This window comes from Cyprinus carpio, chromosome A7 (assembly GCF_018340385.1).
Source record: "Cyprinus carpio isolate SPL01 chromosome A7, ASM1834038v1, whole genome shotgun sequence".
Taxonomy (NCBI): domain Eukaryota; kingdom Metazoa; phylum Chordata; class Actinopteri; order Cypriniformes; family Cyprinidae; genus Cyprinus; species Cyprinus carpio.
The window spans coordinates 16425026-16439627 of record NC_056578.1 but is presented as its reverse complement, the minus strand read 5'-3'; the positions used below and the strand labels follow the sequence as shown (position 1 = coordinate 16439627).

At 37.2% G+C, this 14602-nt stretch overlaps 1 protein-coding gene across 1 annotated transcript in view; it reads left to right on the top strand.

Annotated features, from left to right (window-relative positions):
• The window catches only part of LOC109093852 (cGMP-inhibited 3',5'-cyclic phosphodiesterase B-like), a 58764-nt gene that overhangs the window by 33340 nt on the left and 10822 nt on the right, over positions 1-14602 (top strand). Inside the window, exons 2-12 of the mRNA XM_042759972.1 lie at positions 4417-4467; positions 6145-6393; positions 8127-8263; positions 8726-8832; positions 9456-9675; positions 9750-9841; positions 9949-10112; positions 10635-10769; positions 11780-11891; positions 12061-12174; positions 13588-13787. Coding sequence (XP_042615906.1) covers positions 4417-4467; positions 6145-6393; positions 8127-8263; positions 8726-8832; positions 9456-9675; positions 9750-9841; positions 9949-10112; positions 10635-10769; positions 11780-11891; positions 12061-12174; positions 13588-13787 — 1581 coding nt within the window. The remainder of the gene's footprint in view (positions 1-4416; positions 4468-6144; positions 6394-8126; positions 8264-8725; positions 8833-9455; positions 9676-9749; positions 9842-9948; positions 10113-10634; positions 10770-11779; positions 11892-12060; positions 12175-13587; positions 13788-14602) is intronic.

Below are 14602 nucleotides of genomic sequence, written 5' to 3'. Positions count from 1 at the left end.
ATGTGTTACGGGAAAAGCTTTCAAAGTCACTCGTACATGGTATCAATATACATGCTTGTCATTTCCTGTGTTGCATATCGGGGCATATTTTCATTGTCTTTAATCTTAGATCATGCAGCATTTGCTTATAACAAACTTCACCAAACTGTTTGCTGTGTTTTAAATCAAATAAGACAGGTTTCTCCTTTTTATAAAATCATGCCATACAGACTGATGTTTTTCTTCTGTCTCTCTAACCCTGTCTCTCTGCATGTAAAGTGATCTGTGTTCATTAGCGGTTGGTTTGTTGTTCTGGTTCACTGGCTGGTCTGTTGTGTGTTGTGCTGTGGCTTTTATGATGCTGTTTTTGTTTGGCCAGCCCTGGTTGGCCTCTTGGTTTCAGATGGTGTGCAGTTATTTAGCCACTCGACTGAGATTCTCTCAAACACACAATGCTCTTATACTCTCCATCTCACACTGATGCTCTCGTAGTGACAATTTAGTAGCGGAAGTTCAGTTTTTTTTTTTAGTATTGTTGACAACTCATTTTTATTTAATCTCATTGTCACCACAGTTCCCACATGTCATATGTGTTAGCATTAGGTTTACGCAAAGCATGATGTCTTTGACCTTATGTAGGCGAATGTCTGTAGACTAGAGTCTACTTTTGAGTGTTTTAACTGTTTCGTTGCTTTGTAATGCAAGTAGTGTATGACACATTTTTCCCACAATGCAGGTTTTCTGTTCTTAAAAGAACAAGGCTCTGTTTTGCATGTGGGTCGGATTAAGGAAGTGTATTTCTACGCATGTACATGTATGGGTGTTTTGACTGCTGGTTTTTGCTTGTATTTTAATAAGAAAAAAATATTCAGTGAGTCCAGAGATGATTTTTTTTTTCTGTCTTAATCTGTTTTTATAAAAATGGATTAAATACAGTTTGTCAATACAATTTTTATTTTTTAGAGAAATTTATAATTTTATTCATCAGGATGCAAGTGTCAGCAAAGACTTTTTACATTTGTTAAAAAATGTTCCATTTTAAATAATATGCTGTTCTTTTGAACTTTTTATTTATCAAGGAACCCTGAAAAATGTATCACAGTTTCCACAAAAATATTTGTTATCAACATTAATAATAATAAAGGTTTCTTGAGCACCAAATCAGCATATTACAATGAAAGATCATGTTACACTGAAGACTGGAGTAATGACTGCTGAAAATGTAGCTTTACCATCACAAGAATATGGAAATTACAACATTTTAAAATACATTAAGATAGAAAACAGTTATATTAAATTATAATATATTTTACAGTATTACAGTTGTAATACAGTTATCAATATTCATGAGATTCGTAAGTTCTTCTTTTTTTTTTTTTACTTTATTTAATATTTGACACTTTTTTGAAAATAGTGATTGAGATTGCACACTCACATGGAGTTAAGGAAAGACAATATGTTTAAACTTTTTACAGGTGTTTACACCTAGTAGTTACATGAATCTTAAGTGCGTCTCCTGTGACCACTTGTGATCGGATTTCAAGGGGAGAGTCTCTGATTTCATGACTACATACATCACTGACTACGTCAGAGTGTACAAGGAAAGTCTGCATAGTGTTATTTTAATCTAAAAACAAACTTGATGTTTGTAATTGGAATTGTCTTTTTAAAAAGAGTATCTGTGTTAACTTTACCTCAGCTGTCTCACTGCATCTCAACATCAGTTAATTTATCTAAAATATTTTTCAAAGGAGACTCTTATGCTCACCAAGGCGGCATTTACTAGGTCTAAAATAGTGTAAAAACACTAACATAGTGAAATATTATTTCAATTTAAACTATTTTCTGATTTAATATGAATACATTTTAAAATGTAAGTCATTTCTGTGATGGCAATGCAGAATTTTTAATGTGGCCATTACTCCAGTCTTCAGTGTCACATGATCCTTCAGAAATCATTCTAATATGCTAATTTGCTTATAAAAAGTACAGTATCGTTATGAACGTTGAAAAAAAGTTTTGCTGTTTATTTATTGATTTATTTTGTAGAAACAATTTCTTTACTGTCACTTTTGATCAGTGTAACCCACACCTCACTAAAATCTTAAAGACCTTTTGAATGGTACTGTATCAGGATGGATTAGCAGTTACGCTCCAAATGCAATGTGTGAGCACATGCATTTTCAAAGATGTACGAGTTAGCTCACAAAACTTTTTGGACCCCATTTATTACACCTGCATTTAATGCTGTTCACTTCACCCAAACAGATCTTAATACCAGGCATACCAGAGTCAAAATATTTTAACATATTCAAGGAAGCAGATTTTATGAAACTGACCCACCTTTATTCTTCTGTTAATCTCTGTCCCATCTGTGAAGTTTACTAGCTCAACAGACCATAAAGAACAAAAGTAGAGAGATTTGCTCTGTGTAACTCTGTGACATTGTGTGGCATTCAGAGGGGGTGAGACTCGAGTCTGTGTTCATGTACGTATGTAGCTCGATGCCACATGCTTGATTTAATGGGAACGTATGTGACCAGTCTGATGTTAAGTGGTCATTCTGACCCACAAAACCTTCCCTGTGAATGAGAGAGAAGGCATCAGACACCTTTTCTGACACGTTTCTCTTCTGTCTATCTCCCGCCATCCTGGTTGCAATGACGTTTGTACTATTGTTTGCTGGCCTCTCTCAGGTTGCCATGGTAGAGCTTATTTGCCATACTAAATGTCTGATGGCGTTAAGATGCTGACAGCTAACCGTGTGATCATCTCTGTCTGATCAGAAAAACATCTGATTTGAGAGCAAGAGGCCACTGTGTCCACATCATAATTAAATCCCATTCCAGACATGGAATTAAGTCATTTGAACTCCAATGAGTCGTCTTTTGTGTCTTGGGATGGTTTATTGGTTTTTTTTTTTTTTTTTTTGGTTTTTTTTTTTATTCAGTTAAAACAGGTGAGTGTGTTTCGATCAACTCCAACTGTCGCTCTCTGAGTCTGTGGTCATGTCTTTTGGACAGATCTGAGTGCCTAAGAGTGCTGCTGGTTTTAAAGATCAGAGCTGCTGGAAGTGACACATGACATGGCCAGCGCAGGTGCTGGGGACTTCTGCTTTGTCTGTTGTGTGGAGAAACCAGGCTCTCCTCGTGGATATCACCAGTACTCCCCCATGTGGTTTTACTCTGCACTGCCATTCAGCTACAGTGACTTTGAGTTTAACATGGCGACCGCTTACATATGAGCCCTTGTTGGCCGAGAACTCTCTCAAACTTTGCTTGGCTGATTTGTGAACTGTGACATGTCTCTGTTTTGATAATGATGTTGAACTCTTGTTAATTGGTGTTTGCTTTGTTGCTAAATTCATTTATGCCAGTGTTCCCTAAAAAAAAGTTTTCCACATCCCTTAAAGAAAAGATTTTATCTCCCTTTTTTGTGGTAACCAGAAGTAAACCAGACTCTGTGCAAAATAAATAAATAAATAAATGATAAGATAACGCTTGTTTTTATAAAAGTATAGGCCTACATGCTATCTTCTAATTAATATGAGGACATAAAACTGCATGGAATATTTGTCCTTTTAAAAAATAATAATTTATCACTTTGTAGGACTGTAGAATTTCTGTGTTGCAAAAATATAATATAAACTGCCAGAAATGTATTTACTTATTAGTTATAGCACCTAAAATCTATACTATTTGTTTTGTTGCTAAATGTGTTGATTGTGACTTGTGCAAGTTTGTTTTGAGGTTTGGGCCTCTAATTTGGTATATAATGGATTAGTTAAATTTTCAAAAGGCTGCAAGACCATTTGATCATATTTTTAATCAATCATATATAAAATGTATAGCCTTAATGCACTGTAAGTCACTTCTGATAAAAGCGTCTGCTAAATGCATAAATGTAAATGTAATATATTTAGACAACTTGTTTTTCAGATTAACTGTAAAAGTTGCTTTGCTAACTCCATGGCACCAGAAAACAGACACAGTCTGCGAACTATCTTGGTGATAGTGTTGTGGGACTTGGCTTCTGTTGGGTGACTTTCCTCTGAGCCTCTGAGACAGATAACGTGGAAATGGAGTCAAATGACGTAGTTTGGCTAGATAAGATCTGCGAGCGCTATTGTTGACGTCTCATTGTGGTTACAGTGGTTTTCTTTTCTTTTTCTTTTTTTTACCCTGCAAGCACCAGAAAGGTTTTCGTTCAGCAGCTTTCAGCACACAAGAAGCATTGCTCAGGTGTTGACAAAACATTCACTCACACATCAAATGGTTGTTCATACCAATACCTAGAAATGTGTTTATTTTTACATGGTTATAGGCACTTCAGCAATGTAAAAATAACTCATTTAGCTGCTGCTTTGTCTTAACTTTCCATAGGTTTTGTGCAGGGTGGCAGTTGTGAATGAAATGTGCTTTGTTTTGTGTCCTTTAGATGATCCTGTGGGACTGGGACCTGAAACAATGGTACAAGCCACAATATCAGGTCAGTTCTACTCCTGTTTAGCTGTTCGACACGTTTCAGTATTTCATCAGCACAATTTATGTAAGGTTTATTAGGTAAGTGCAGTCCCGTGACATTCTTGCTCAACTAGCCAATATCCAGGCCACTCAAGTATGTTTGTTTTTATTTGACTTTTTATGAACCTTTGTGATGTTCTTCCATTGGTAACACTTTACAATAAGGTTCATTAGTTAACATTAGTTTACTATGTTATTTAACATGAACTAAGAATGAACTATACTTCTACAGCATTTATTAATCTTAGCTAATGTTAATTTACTAATGCATTATTAAAATCATAAGTTGTGCTTGTTAACATTAGTTAATGCACTGTGAATTAACATGAACTAACAGTGAACAACTGTATTTTCATTAACTAACATGAACAAAGATGAATAAATACTGTAATAAATGTATTGTTCATTGTTTGTTCTTATTAGTTTACACATTAACTAACATTAACTAATGGAACCTTATTGTAAAGTGTTAACGAATGTATAAAATGGAAATAATTTAATAAAATGTATATAAAAAATGTTGGTATAATGAATTTCTAATGTGATTTTTCCTTTTTATAGTAATCATTCATTCAGAATGTCTGGTTCTAAATGTTAAATACATTTATGTTTTATAAATACTGTATATTATATAATATTACATTATATTATATTATATTATATTATATTAGTTGTGTGTGAATTTTATTTTATTATGCTTTATATACAGCCCAGAATAAGAGAGTAATCTTTGTTTTCCTTTACATATAGACCAGCATCTCATCTCACTTTCTTTATGTCTGAATGAGCCTCATATCGTCCATCTGAGGACAGTTTGTAGCCTGTTAGCATGCTGAGGCCTGTAGCCCCTCCATCTGCCCGCTGCGCATTACTTCGGCTGACCTGCAAGTGGATAACCCTCATTCTGGCTCACATAAAGCTTGCCAAATGACGTCAAAGCCTGGAGGAAATGCTCGCTGTGCACTTTTACCACACACGTGTTAGCATGCACACATGCAGGTTGCAGCAGTGCTGCCACTCTACTTTATTACTTTTATCAAAACAACCACCCCCCTTCAAAAAAATGATGTAGGTCTGAATTAAACACAATCAATAAAATGAGCGCAGCATGTGCACACAAGGCTGAAAATGGATTAAGACTAGCTGAGTTTAAAGATACCCAGAGTTCTTCCTGTAATATCATTATGAACGGTTCCTTTTTTCCGCTGAGTGGATATAATCAAAAACTGTCTCTGCTACTTGGCTGGAATTATCAAATGGATGGCTCCGAGAATGAGTCATTCTTTGCTACAGTTACTACTGGCACAAGTCTGGAGCAGTGGGATGGCATGCTGTAGCGTTCCTGTAGCTCAAACATTGTAACAATGCCAAAGTCATAGATTTGATTCCCAGGGAATGCATTAACTGATCAAATGTGTAGCTTTAATGCAATGTAAGTCACTTTGGGGAAAAGTGTCTGCCAAATGCAAATGTAAAGGTAAATGTTTAAAATCCTGCTGTACTTCTAAATGACCACAAGGAGGCAGTAGATGTCTCAAAAACAGATATGTACATGGTAAATCTCTGCTTCTTTATGCAGCAATTTCCTGATTTTGCATTCTACTGTATAGATGTTGTTAATATGTGCTTTTTGTGTACTTAGGGTGCAGTGAGTGGGAGTGGCGTGGATCTCTCTGTGATAAACGAGGCCAGGAACCTGGTCTCAGACCTGCTGGTGGACCCGTCTCTCTCACCCCACGTGCTCTCCTCACTGCGGAGTGTCAGCAGCCTCATGGGAACTTTCTCTGGGTCCTGCCGGCCCCGGGTCAACCCCTTCACCCCCTTCCCTGGCTTCTACCCCTGCGCTGAGATAGAAGACCCCTCAGATAGAGGAGAGAGAAAGCCACTGAAGGTAGATGAGCAGCAGTGTTGGGGATCCTTGCTGAGCTATAAGTCACTCATAATTTGAAGTAGTGTAACTGCAGTCAAGCTACACTCTTAAAAAAGTAGTCAGCTACACACAAGCTACTAAAAAAAAGTAGCTCTGCTATATTGTTGTTGCTCAAGGGCCAATAGTTATATATTTAAGTATAAACATATCCATTGATTATAATTAATAATAATGATAATTTTAGAATTTAAGGTATTTTTCTGTGCACTGCTATTAAAATTATGGCCAGTGCTGGTAAGCTGATAATTATATACATGTTATGGCTGATTACTGATGAAAAAAGTCAATTATGTACTATTTTGTCTAAATAAATTACTATTTAAATATTAAAAAGTAAAATCAGTGCTTAAAGTGAATTTAGGCATCACAGCATTATAAATTACAGTCGGATATTTATTATGTCATTTGCACTCCACCCCAAAATGAAAATTCTGTCATTAATTAAACCATGTCGTTCCAAACCCGTAAAAGCTTTGTTCATCTTCGGAACACAATTTAAGATATTTTGGATGAAACCTGGGAGGCCTGTTACTGTCCCATAGACCTCCAAGTAAATATCAGTGTCAAGGTCCATAAAAGGTATGAAAGTCGTCATCAGAATACTCCATCTGCCATCAGACGTGCAATCTGGGTTATATGAAGCGACGGGAACACTTTTTGTAAGCGAAGAAAACAAAAATAACAACTTTATTCAACAATTCCTTTGTCAACAGTCTCCTCTGTGTCTCTCCATATCACTGTATGCTGCGTCTGCTCTTCTGTATCATCAGCGCCACAAGGATACACTGTTTCTACGTGTATTTAGCTTTGATTTGAAAGAAAACAGTGCATCCTTGTGGCACGGGTGATACAGATGAGCATACGCAGCATACGGAGCTTTTACGGGTTTGGAACGACAGGGGGGTAAGTGATTAATGACATAATTTTCATTTTGGGGTGGAGTATCCCTTTAACAGTGTTACAGTGTTATTGTACTTAAAAGTTAAATACTTTAATAATATGGGAAATGTGGCACAATTAAATTTTCATTATGAACCATTGTATATCCAATATAGACAACACCAATAAATGAAAAAGAAAAAAAAAATTCTAATATCAACTGATAACAATTGGTACAAATGTACACTATCATTCAAAAGTTTGGAGCCAGTAAGATTTTGATTTTTTTCTATGAAATAATATTAATATATATAATATTATATATAATAATTATATTAATATATATATTCTTTTTCAGAAAGAACGCTGTACATTTGTCAAAATTGACATTTATAATACAAATGATTTATTTTTACATTTCCATTCTATTCTTCAAAGAATCCTGATGAAAAGTATATCCCAGATTCCACAAAAATATTAAGCAGGAACTTTTTTTAACATTGATAATAATAATAATAAAAACATTTTGGGCAACTGTTTGACAGTTTCACAAACCATCCAAATGAAACGCTTTACTGAATAATACTTTTTAATATTACAAATGAGAGAGAGAGAGAAAAGGGTGAGAAGGCAGTTTAGGAGAGTGTTTTAAAATATTGCCTCAACTTGGGTCTAAGTGAGGAATACAGTGGGAAATTTGGAAATTTTTGAAATACCAGAGGTTTTATGATCTCCAGAGGTATTGTTCCTGTAACTGGTGCACTGTAAGTCACGCCTGCTTATTGAGTACTTCCTAAATGACCTTGTACTTTCAGGGTCTGAGCAGCAGGAACAGTCTCCCTACCCCTCAGCTGAGGCGCAGTTCAGCCTCTTCCTCTCTGCCCCCACTGGAGTCTGCCTCCTCACGCTGGGAACGCACCAATGGAAAGAGATCTCACTCTGAGCTCAGCAGGTCAGACAGGTCAAACTGTCTCATGACTTACACTTTAGTGCACTCTCTGTACTCCTCTGGGGCGGGCAAGGACAGGGACATGGGTGCATTTGTATCTGTGGATTGGTAGTCGTCACCAAATATGATATAATATGACCAAATATTTAAGGTTTTAGTGGGACACTGCCTTTTGTCATTTTACAGTTTGCCCTCAAGGTGGCAGTGTTAAAAAGAGATCTGTCAGACTCAGATCCCAGAGAATCCCTAAAGAAACATCATCTAATGCAAATTAGATAACAGTAGAGCCTAAAAATACAGATAGATACAGAAGTCATTCATAAAATGTTCCATACCACCTTGCATTTGTATTCAATATTTTGATTTGTCAAGTCAATTTATTATGCTTTCAGCTATCAGTGAAATTGTAATCATGTCAGCTATAACACATTTTGTCATTTATTTATCTTTTTTTTTACCCTACAGCCAGTGTTGTGTTTCTAATGGGCCCAACAGCAACTTGCTGACTATTCCTAAACAGAGATCCTCCTCCGTCACCCTCTCCTACAGCCACACTCTACCTAGAAGACCAGGTCTGCACCCATCAAGAGTGAAATAACCTTCCTTGCATATAATATTATGTAAAAGTTATGAGATTAGTCAGACTGATTTACATGTCATAATTGTGGAGGTGGCATTACATCAACAGCTGAGAAACAGTTGAGAAATGTCCTGCATGTTTTTTGTCCATACAATGGAAGTCAGTGGTCACTGATCTTGACACACAACATGAGGGTCTGAAGGGGTCCTTTCTGGTTGTTTTCTTGTTGCATGACAACGAAATGGTCACCTGTACAGTACGTGGACTACACCACACTTATTTAATTGGACGGACAAGGATTAATATTTGGTTTATGCCAAGATTTCTTTTTCAGGAATTTCAGTATTTTAATACTGACCTTTACAGACCTTTTAGCAGTCTCTGTACTATTACACCATCTTGACTTAAAGCCCACAAAAAATATTTATTCAGAAATTAAATCATAGCAGGAATATATCTGATTGTTATTGTATGAATTATTATTATTATTATATTTTTTTGGATGAATGAATAAATTTTTTTTTTTTAAATACTTTCAATTTTTTTTTATTTAATTTACAAAATTACAATATAGGTAAAAGATAAATTAATAAATATTGATTTTCATGTCTATAGGTGCTTCTCCCAGCCTAAGTCCCGTCAGCTCCCCGAGTCACAGTACCCCTGCTGCTCCCAGCTCCTCTCTGGTCACACGCTCTCCAGTGGAGTTCCCCGACACCGCTGATTTCCTTACCAAGCCCAGCGTAAACCTGCACAAACCTCTGGGCTACACGCTGAGCTCACCTGAGTTCCAGCAACAGTATCGAGCTCCTGCCTCGACCCCCTTGTGCACCAGGTACTGTAACTTCTTGAACCCTTCTCCTCTTCTCTCAGTTAGGTTGTAACTTTTTTTTTTTTTTTTTTTTTTTGTTGTGGCCGACAGATGCTGAAAGGTGTGGCCAGCGTGGAGGTGGTTGAGGGCCATCACACAACAGCCAATGAGATGCAAAGAACACGCTCAGGTAAAGTTAATAAGCTATGACACTAACACCATTTATCACAACAGAGTCATTGCTGAGTATATCCTTTGGTTTATCACTCAAAATGATGGTTTTGCTCACTTTCTTAGCTGAAGGAGCAGAGTATGGTGGGGAAAACTTGATCCGAGAGGAGAGCTTGGAGGCAGAGTCTCAGGAGGAGAGGATTCTAGACACAGCGGGTGAAAAACTAAATAGCCAGCCTGGGGAAGAGGAACAGACCTCCAGTACAGAGCAGTCCTCATTGGATCCTGAGGTAGAGCACGCACATTTATCCCTGCATGGTTTCATTATATTAATGTCTAATACATTGCCTCAGGAACTGAAATTGAGATCCAGTGTTGCTTGTGGATGAGTAGTTTTAATTTATGAAGTGTTGTTTCGCCTTAGAAAGCCCCGCAAGAGTAGAGCTTTTCTTTCACGTAACCTGAAATGCCCTCGCCTTGATTCCACTGCTCTCCTACTCCTTTTATTGGCCAATCTGGCAGTTGTTAAAGTGGCCAGCTGTTGAACAAGCCGAGTGGAGTTTAGAAGCAGAGTGCTTATTTGCATTCCCATGCTTTTGCATTATTATGTGGTTACTGGATTTATAGCTGTGGCTCTTGAGTGGATCTCTCTGCAAACCCTCAGTTTATTGTCCAGTCCAAAGGGGTACAAAATACTTTCATTGTTATCTCTGGAAAAGATGCCAAGCATGACTTTTTTCTTGTAAAACTAAGCTGTGATTACTGCAAAACCTTCTACCTTCTGTCTGCTGACTGTGATTGATCACTGGCAGGGAGACGAGGAGTTCAGGTTGGACTCTATTCTGGTGGATCATGAAGAACTCATGGAAAGGATCAACACCTGGAACTTCCAGATCTTTGAGCTGATGGAGATGACAGGAGGAAAGACTGGCAGGATTCTCAGCTATGTAAGTGCTTTGTACTAAGTATTAAAGGGATACTCCACCCCAAAATGAAAATGTTGTCATTAATCACTTACCCTCATGTTGTTTCAAACCCGTAAAAGCTTTGTTCATCTTCGGAACACAATTTAAGATATTTTGGATGAAAACCGGGAGTCTTGTGGCTGTCCCATTAACTGCTAAGTAAATTACACTGTCGAGGTCCAGTAAAGAATGAAAGACATCGTCAGAATAGTCAGAGTCTGCCATCAGTGGTTCAACCGTAGCATTCAACCTTGTCTTCTGACACAGAAGGATGTGTGCTGTTTGGTTAAAGCGGTTATTCTGTGTGATGGCGCTACGGTGATGCGGAGAGACTCAGAGGAGATGAATAATTGATAAAGTCGTTATTTTTCTTTTCTTCACTTACAAAAAGTATTCTCGTCACTTCATAACGTTACGGTTGAACCACTGATGGCAGATGGACTATTCTGACAATGTCTTTCAAACTTTTCTGGACCTTCACAGTGTAATTTACTTGGCAGTTAATGGGACAGTCACAAGCCTCCTGTTTTTCATCCAAAATATCTTAAATTGTGTTCCGAAGATGAACAAAGCTTTTACGGGTTTGGAACGACATGGGGGTAAGTGATTAATGACAAAATTTTATTTTGGGGTGGACTAACCCTTTAAGTCCTGTATTAAAAGATGTATTAAAATATCCTGTTGCAGTGATTAAGCTAATGAAAGACCTGAGTTTTGGGAATCAAATTCAGTAAAATAAAAAAAATGCAATTGAGAGGTTTTTTTTTTTTTTCACATTTGTGGAAAGCATGGTTCTCTTTTAGCTAATTAAATCCAAGCAATTGCACACTTTTATTGTCTGATCTGATGTGACTGGCATTTCATAGATTTAGCTCAGTGTAATTCTAGTGATCCTTCTCAATACTCTGTGCCAGTAAACAAGAATCTGCAGGGACTCAATGGCTCACTGCTTGTCTTGTCTTAATGAAGTTCTGTTTGTTACATTCTCTCAGGTGGCGTACACTTTGTTCCAGGACACGGGTCTGTTAGAAATCTTCAAAATCCCTGTGAGGGAATTCATGACGTACTTTTGCGCTCTGGAGAACGGCTATCGTGATATCCCCTGTGAGAATAAAAAAATAGTCTTGTTGAAGTTACTTGAAAACTGGGTTAGAATTGTCCCAGTATTTCTCAAATTGGACCACAGTGAAGATTTGTGTCTTGTGAAGCTGAGAATGGTTAGAAAGAATTCCAGTGAGGCGTTAACTTGGTATTTTGTCTGTTCTCCCCTCAGATCACAACCGTGTCCATGCCACTGACGTCCTTCATGCAGTGTGGTATCTTACCACCCGGCCAATCCCAGGCTTTCAGCAGATTCATAATGAGCATGTCACGGGAAGTGATACAGGTAAACCTGTACTCTCATGCACCATTATAGTTTTGGCATCAAGAAACTTTGAGATCTGCAGGTGTTACTGAGGTGGGGTTGTGTTGTGGACTGGTAACTAAAAGTTGTAGGTTTAAATCCCACAATGGTCAAGTCATGGTCTAGCATCATTGTGCCCTTGTATAAGGCACTGGATAAAACGATAATATGAAGTACATGATGGAGAGATTCAGGTTAGAGCATCTATCTTCAGTCATGTCTATATCTTGCATACCTCCCAATCTATCGGAAATAAATTAGAGACCATAGCCACTGTCTTTGTTATTACAGCCATAGCCCGGTCTTTGTTATTACAGCCAGCGTGCAAATGCTGTCCGATAAGAGAGCCTCTTTTGCTATTGAGATCTGAGGTGGCTGCTGGCTCAGCATGTCTGAGGCTTATTTTAAGTCTGCTGATGGCCCTTGTAATTTCTCAAATGGAGTTCACTCTGAGTCACTCTGCTGCTGTTCCACGCAGCAGCCTCTGGCAGGCAGAGGTGTTGAATCACACTGAGACCAGTGACTTCACTAGCTGGCTCAAGTACAGAGTTGCAAAATATTCAAAAAATCTTGGGGAAAGAGATGTAGTATGGTCTCAGAATATTTGGTTTGCTGTAAAATCAGCTTAATTGCAATTGCAGTGTTTGATTCTATTATTTTATTAGTGACTTATTAAGGCCTATGTCTGAATTGACAGCGAAGAAAACATACAAAAAAAAACAGATCTTCACATTTCATTTGCTGAAAATTTTATATATTTGTTTATATAGATCTTATTTACTTTAATATCTTTTCTAATTTCATCTAAATGTTTTTAAATGATTATTATGAATTTAATAAATAGGTTTCATACAAAAATGCTGCATTTTTCTGTGGTTGCAAATTGATTATTGACTGATATTATAGATTATTTAATATCAGGTAAATAAACTGAATATATTTGGCATTGTACATTACCATTTCCCCTGATTTTTATGTAGATTACTTTTGCTGTCATCTTAACTTGCGTAAAATTGATCTTTAAAAGCACCAAAAATGTAATAAAACTTAACTGTAACCTTAAGCAGATCTCAAAATGAATTTCCATTACTGTATATTATAATGTTGTGATGTATAAATTCACTTATAGCATTTAAAGACATTGCTTTAGTATTTACAAAATAGAATTTTAAAATCATTTATCCATTTTTCAGTTATTAGTCATAATATGAAAATTATTATAGCCTAATCTCTGTCACATGATTAGCCGATCATTTAAATTGTGAATTCACATTTTTAAAATAAAGCAAGCTCAGAAATTTAGATTGCATGTGTCACCATTGGACTGTCACCTGGAAAGGATGTGTAATAGTGTTTCACCACTATTCATACATGGTCACTCTTTGTATTCATTAGATTCGGACAGTGGAATTTCCCCAGGCAGGGTGGCATATGCCACCTCCAAAAGTTCCTCATTCTCGGACGACAGTTACGGCTGTCTGGCCTGGAATATCCCTGTGCTGGAACTCATGGCACTATATGTAGCAGCTGCTATGCATGACTATGATCACCCTGGTCGCACAAATGCCTTTCTCGTAGCCACTAATGCTCCTCAGGTAAGTGATGAACAATGCCTAAAATTATAGTTTAGAAGATCTTTTGAATTTGTACGGTTTATTTGTTTCTGAATAGAATCAGAATCAGAAAGAGCTTTATTGCCAGGTGGGTTTACTGACACAGGTGTCAGTAGCTTCCAGTACAGAAAGCACAATCATAGTACAGACATACATATCATTTAAGGTAATAAAAACGCTAATAATAAAGAGAATAGACAATAGGTTATAAATAACAATGTAGTAATAAAATACAGGAAAACTAAAATGTCAGTAGACTGAATTGTGAATGTGCATATGTGCTATTTACAGATGAACGTTTTGATGAGTTATTTACAGAAGAACAGTCCTGAGGTGTGTTAATGTGTGTTCAGTTGGGATATGGCCTGGGGGAAAATTTTTCTTGTGTCTGGCCGTTTTGGTGCACAGTGCTCTGTAGCACCGTCCAGACGGCAACAATTCAAAGAGGGAGTGTGTTGGGTGTGTGGAGTCCAAAGTGATTTTAGCAACCCTTTTTCTCCCTCTGGAAGTGTAAAGTTCTTGGAGGTTGGGCGGGGGGCACCAATAATCCTCTTAGCAGTCCTGACTGTCCACTGTCCGCTTGTCTTCTGATGTCTGATTTGGTAGCTGAACCAAACAGTTATAGATGAACACAGGTCAGACTCAATGATGGCCCAGTAGAACTCTATGAGCAGTTCCTGTGGCAGGTTGAACTTTCTCAGCTGGCGAAGGAAGTAAAACCTCTGCTGGGCCTTTTCAAGGTTCAAGATTCCAGATTTTTATTCATCACATACATGATTATATAGAGAATATATAAC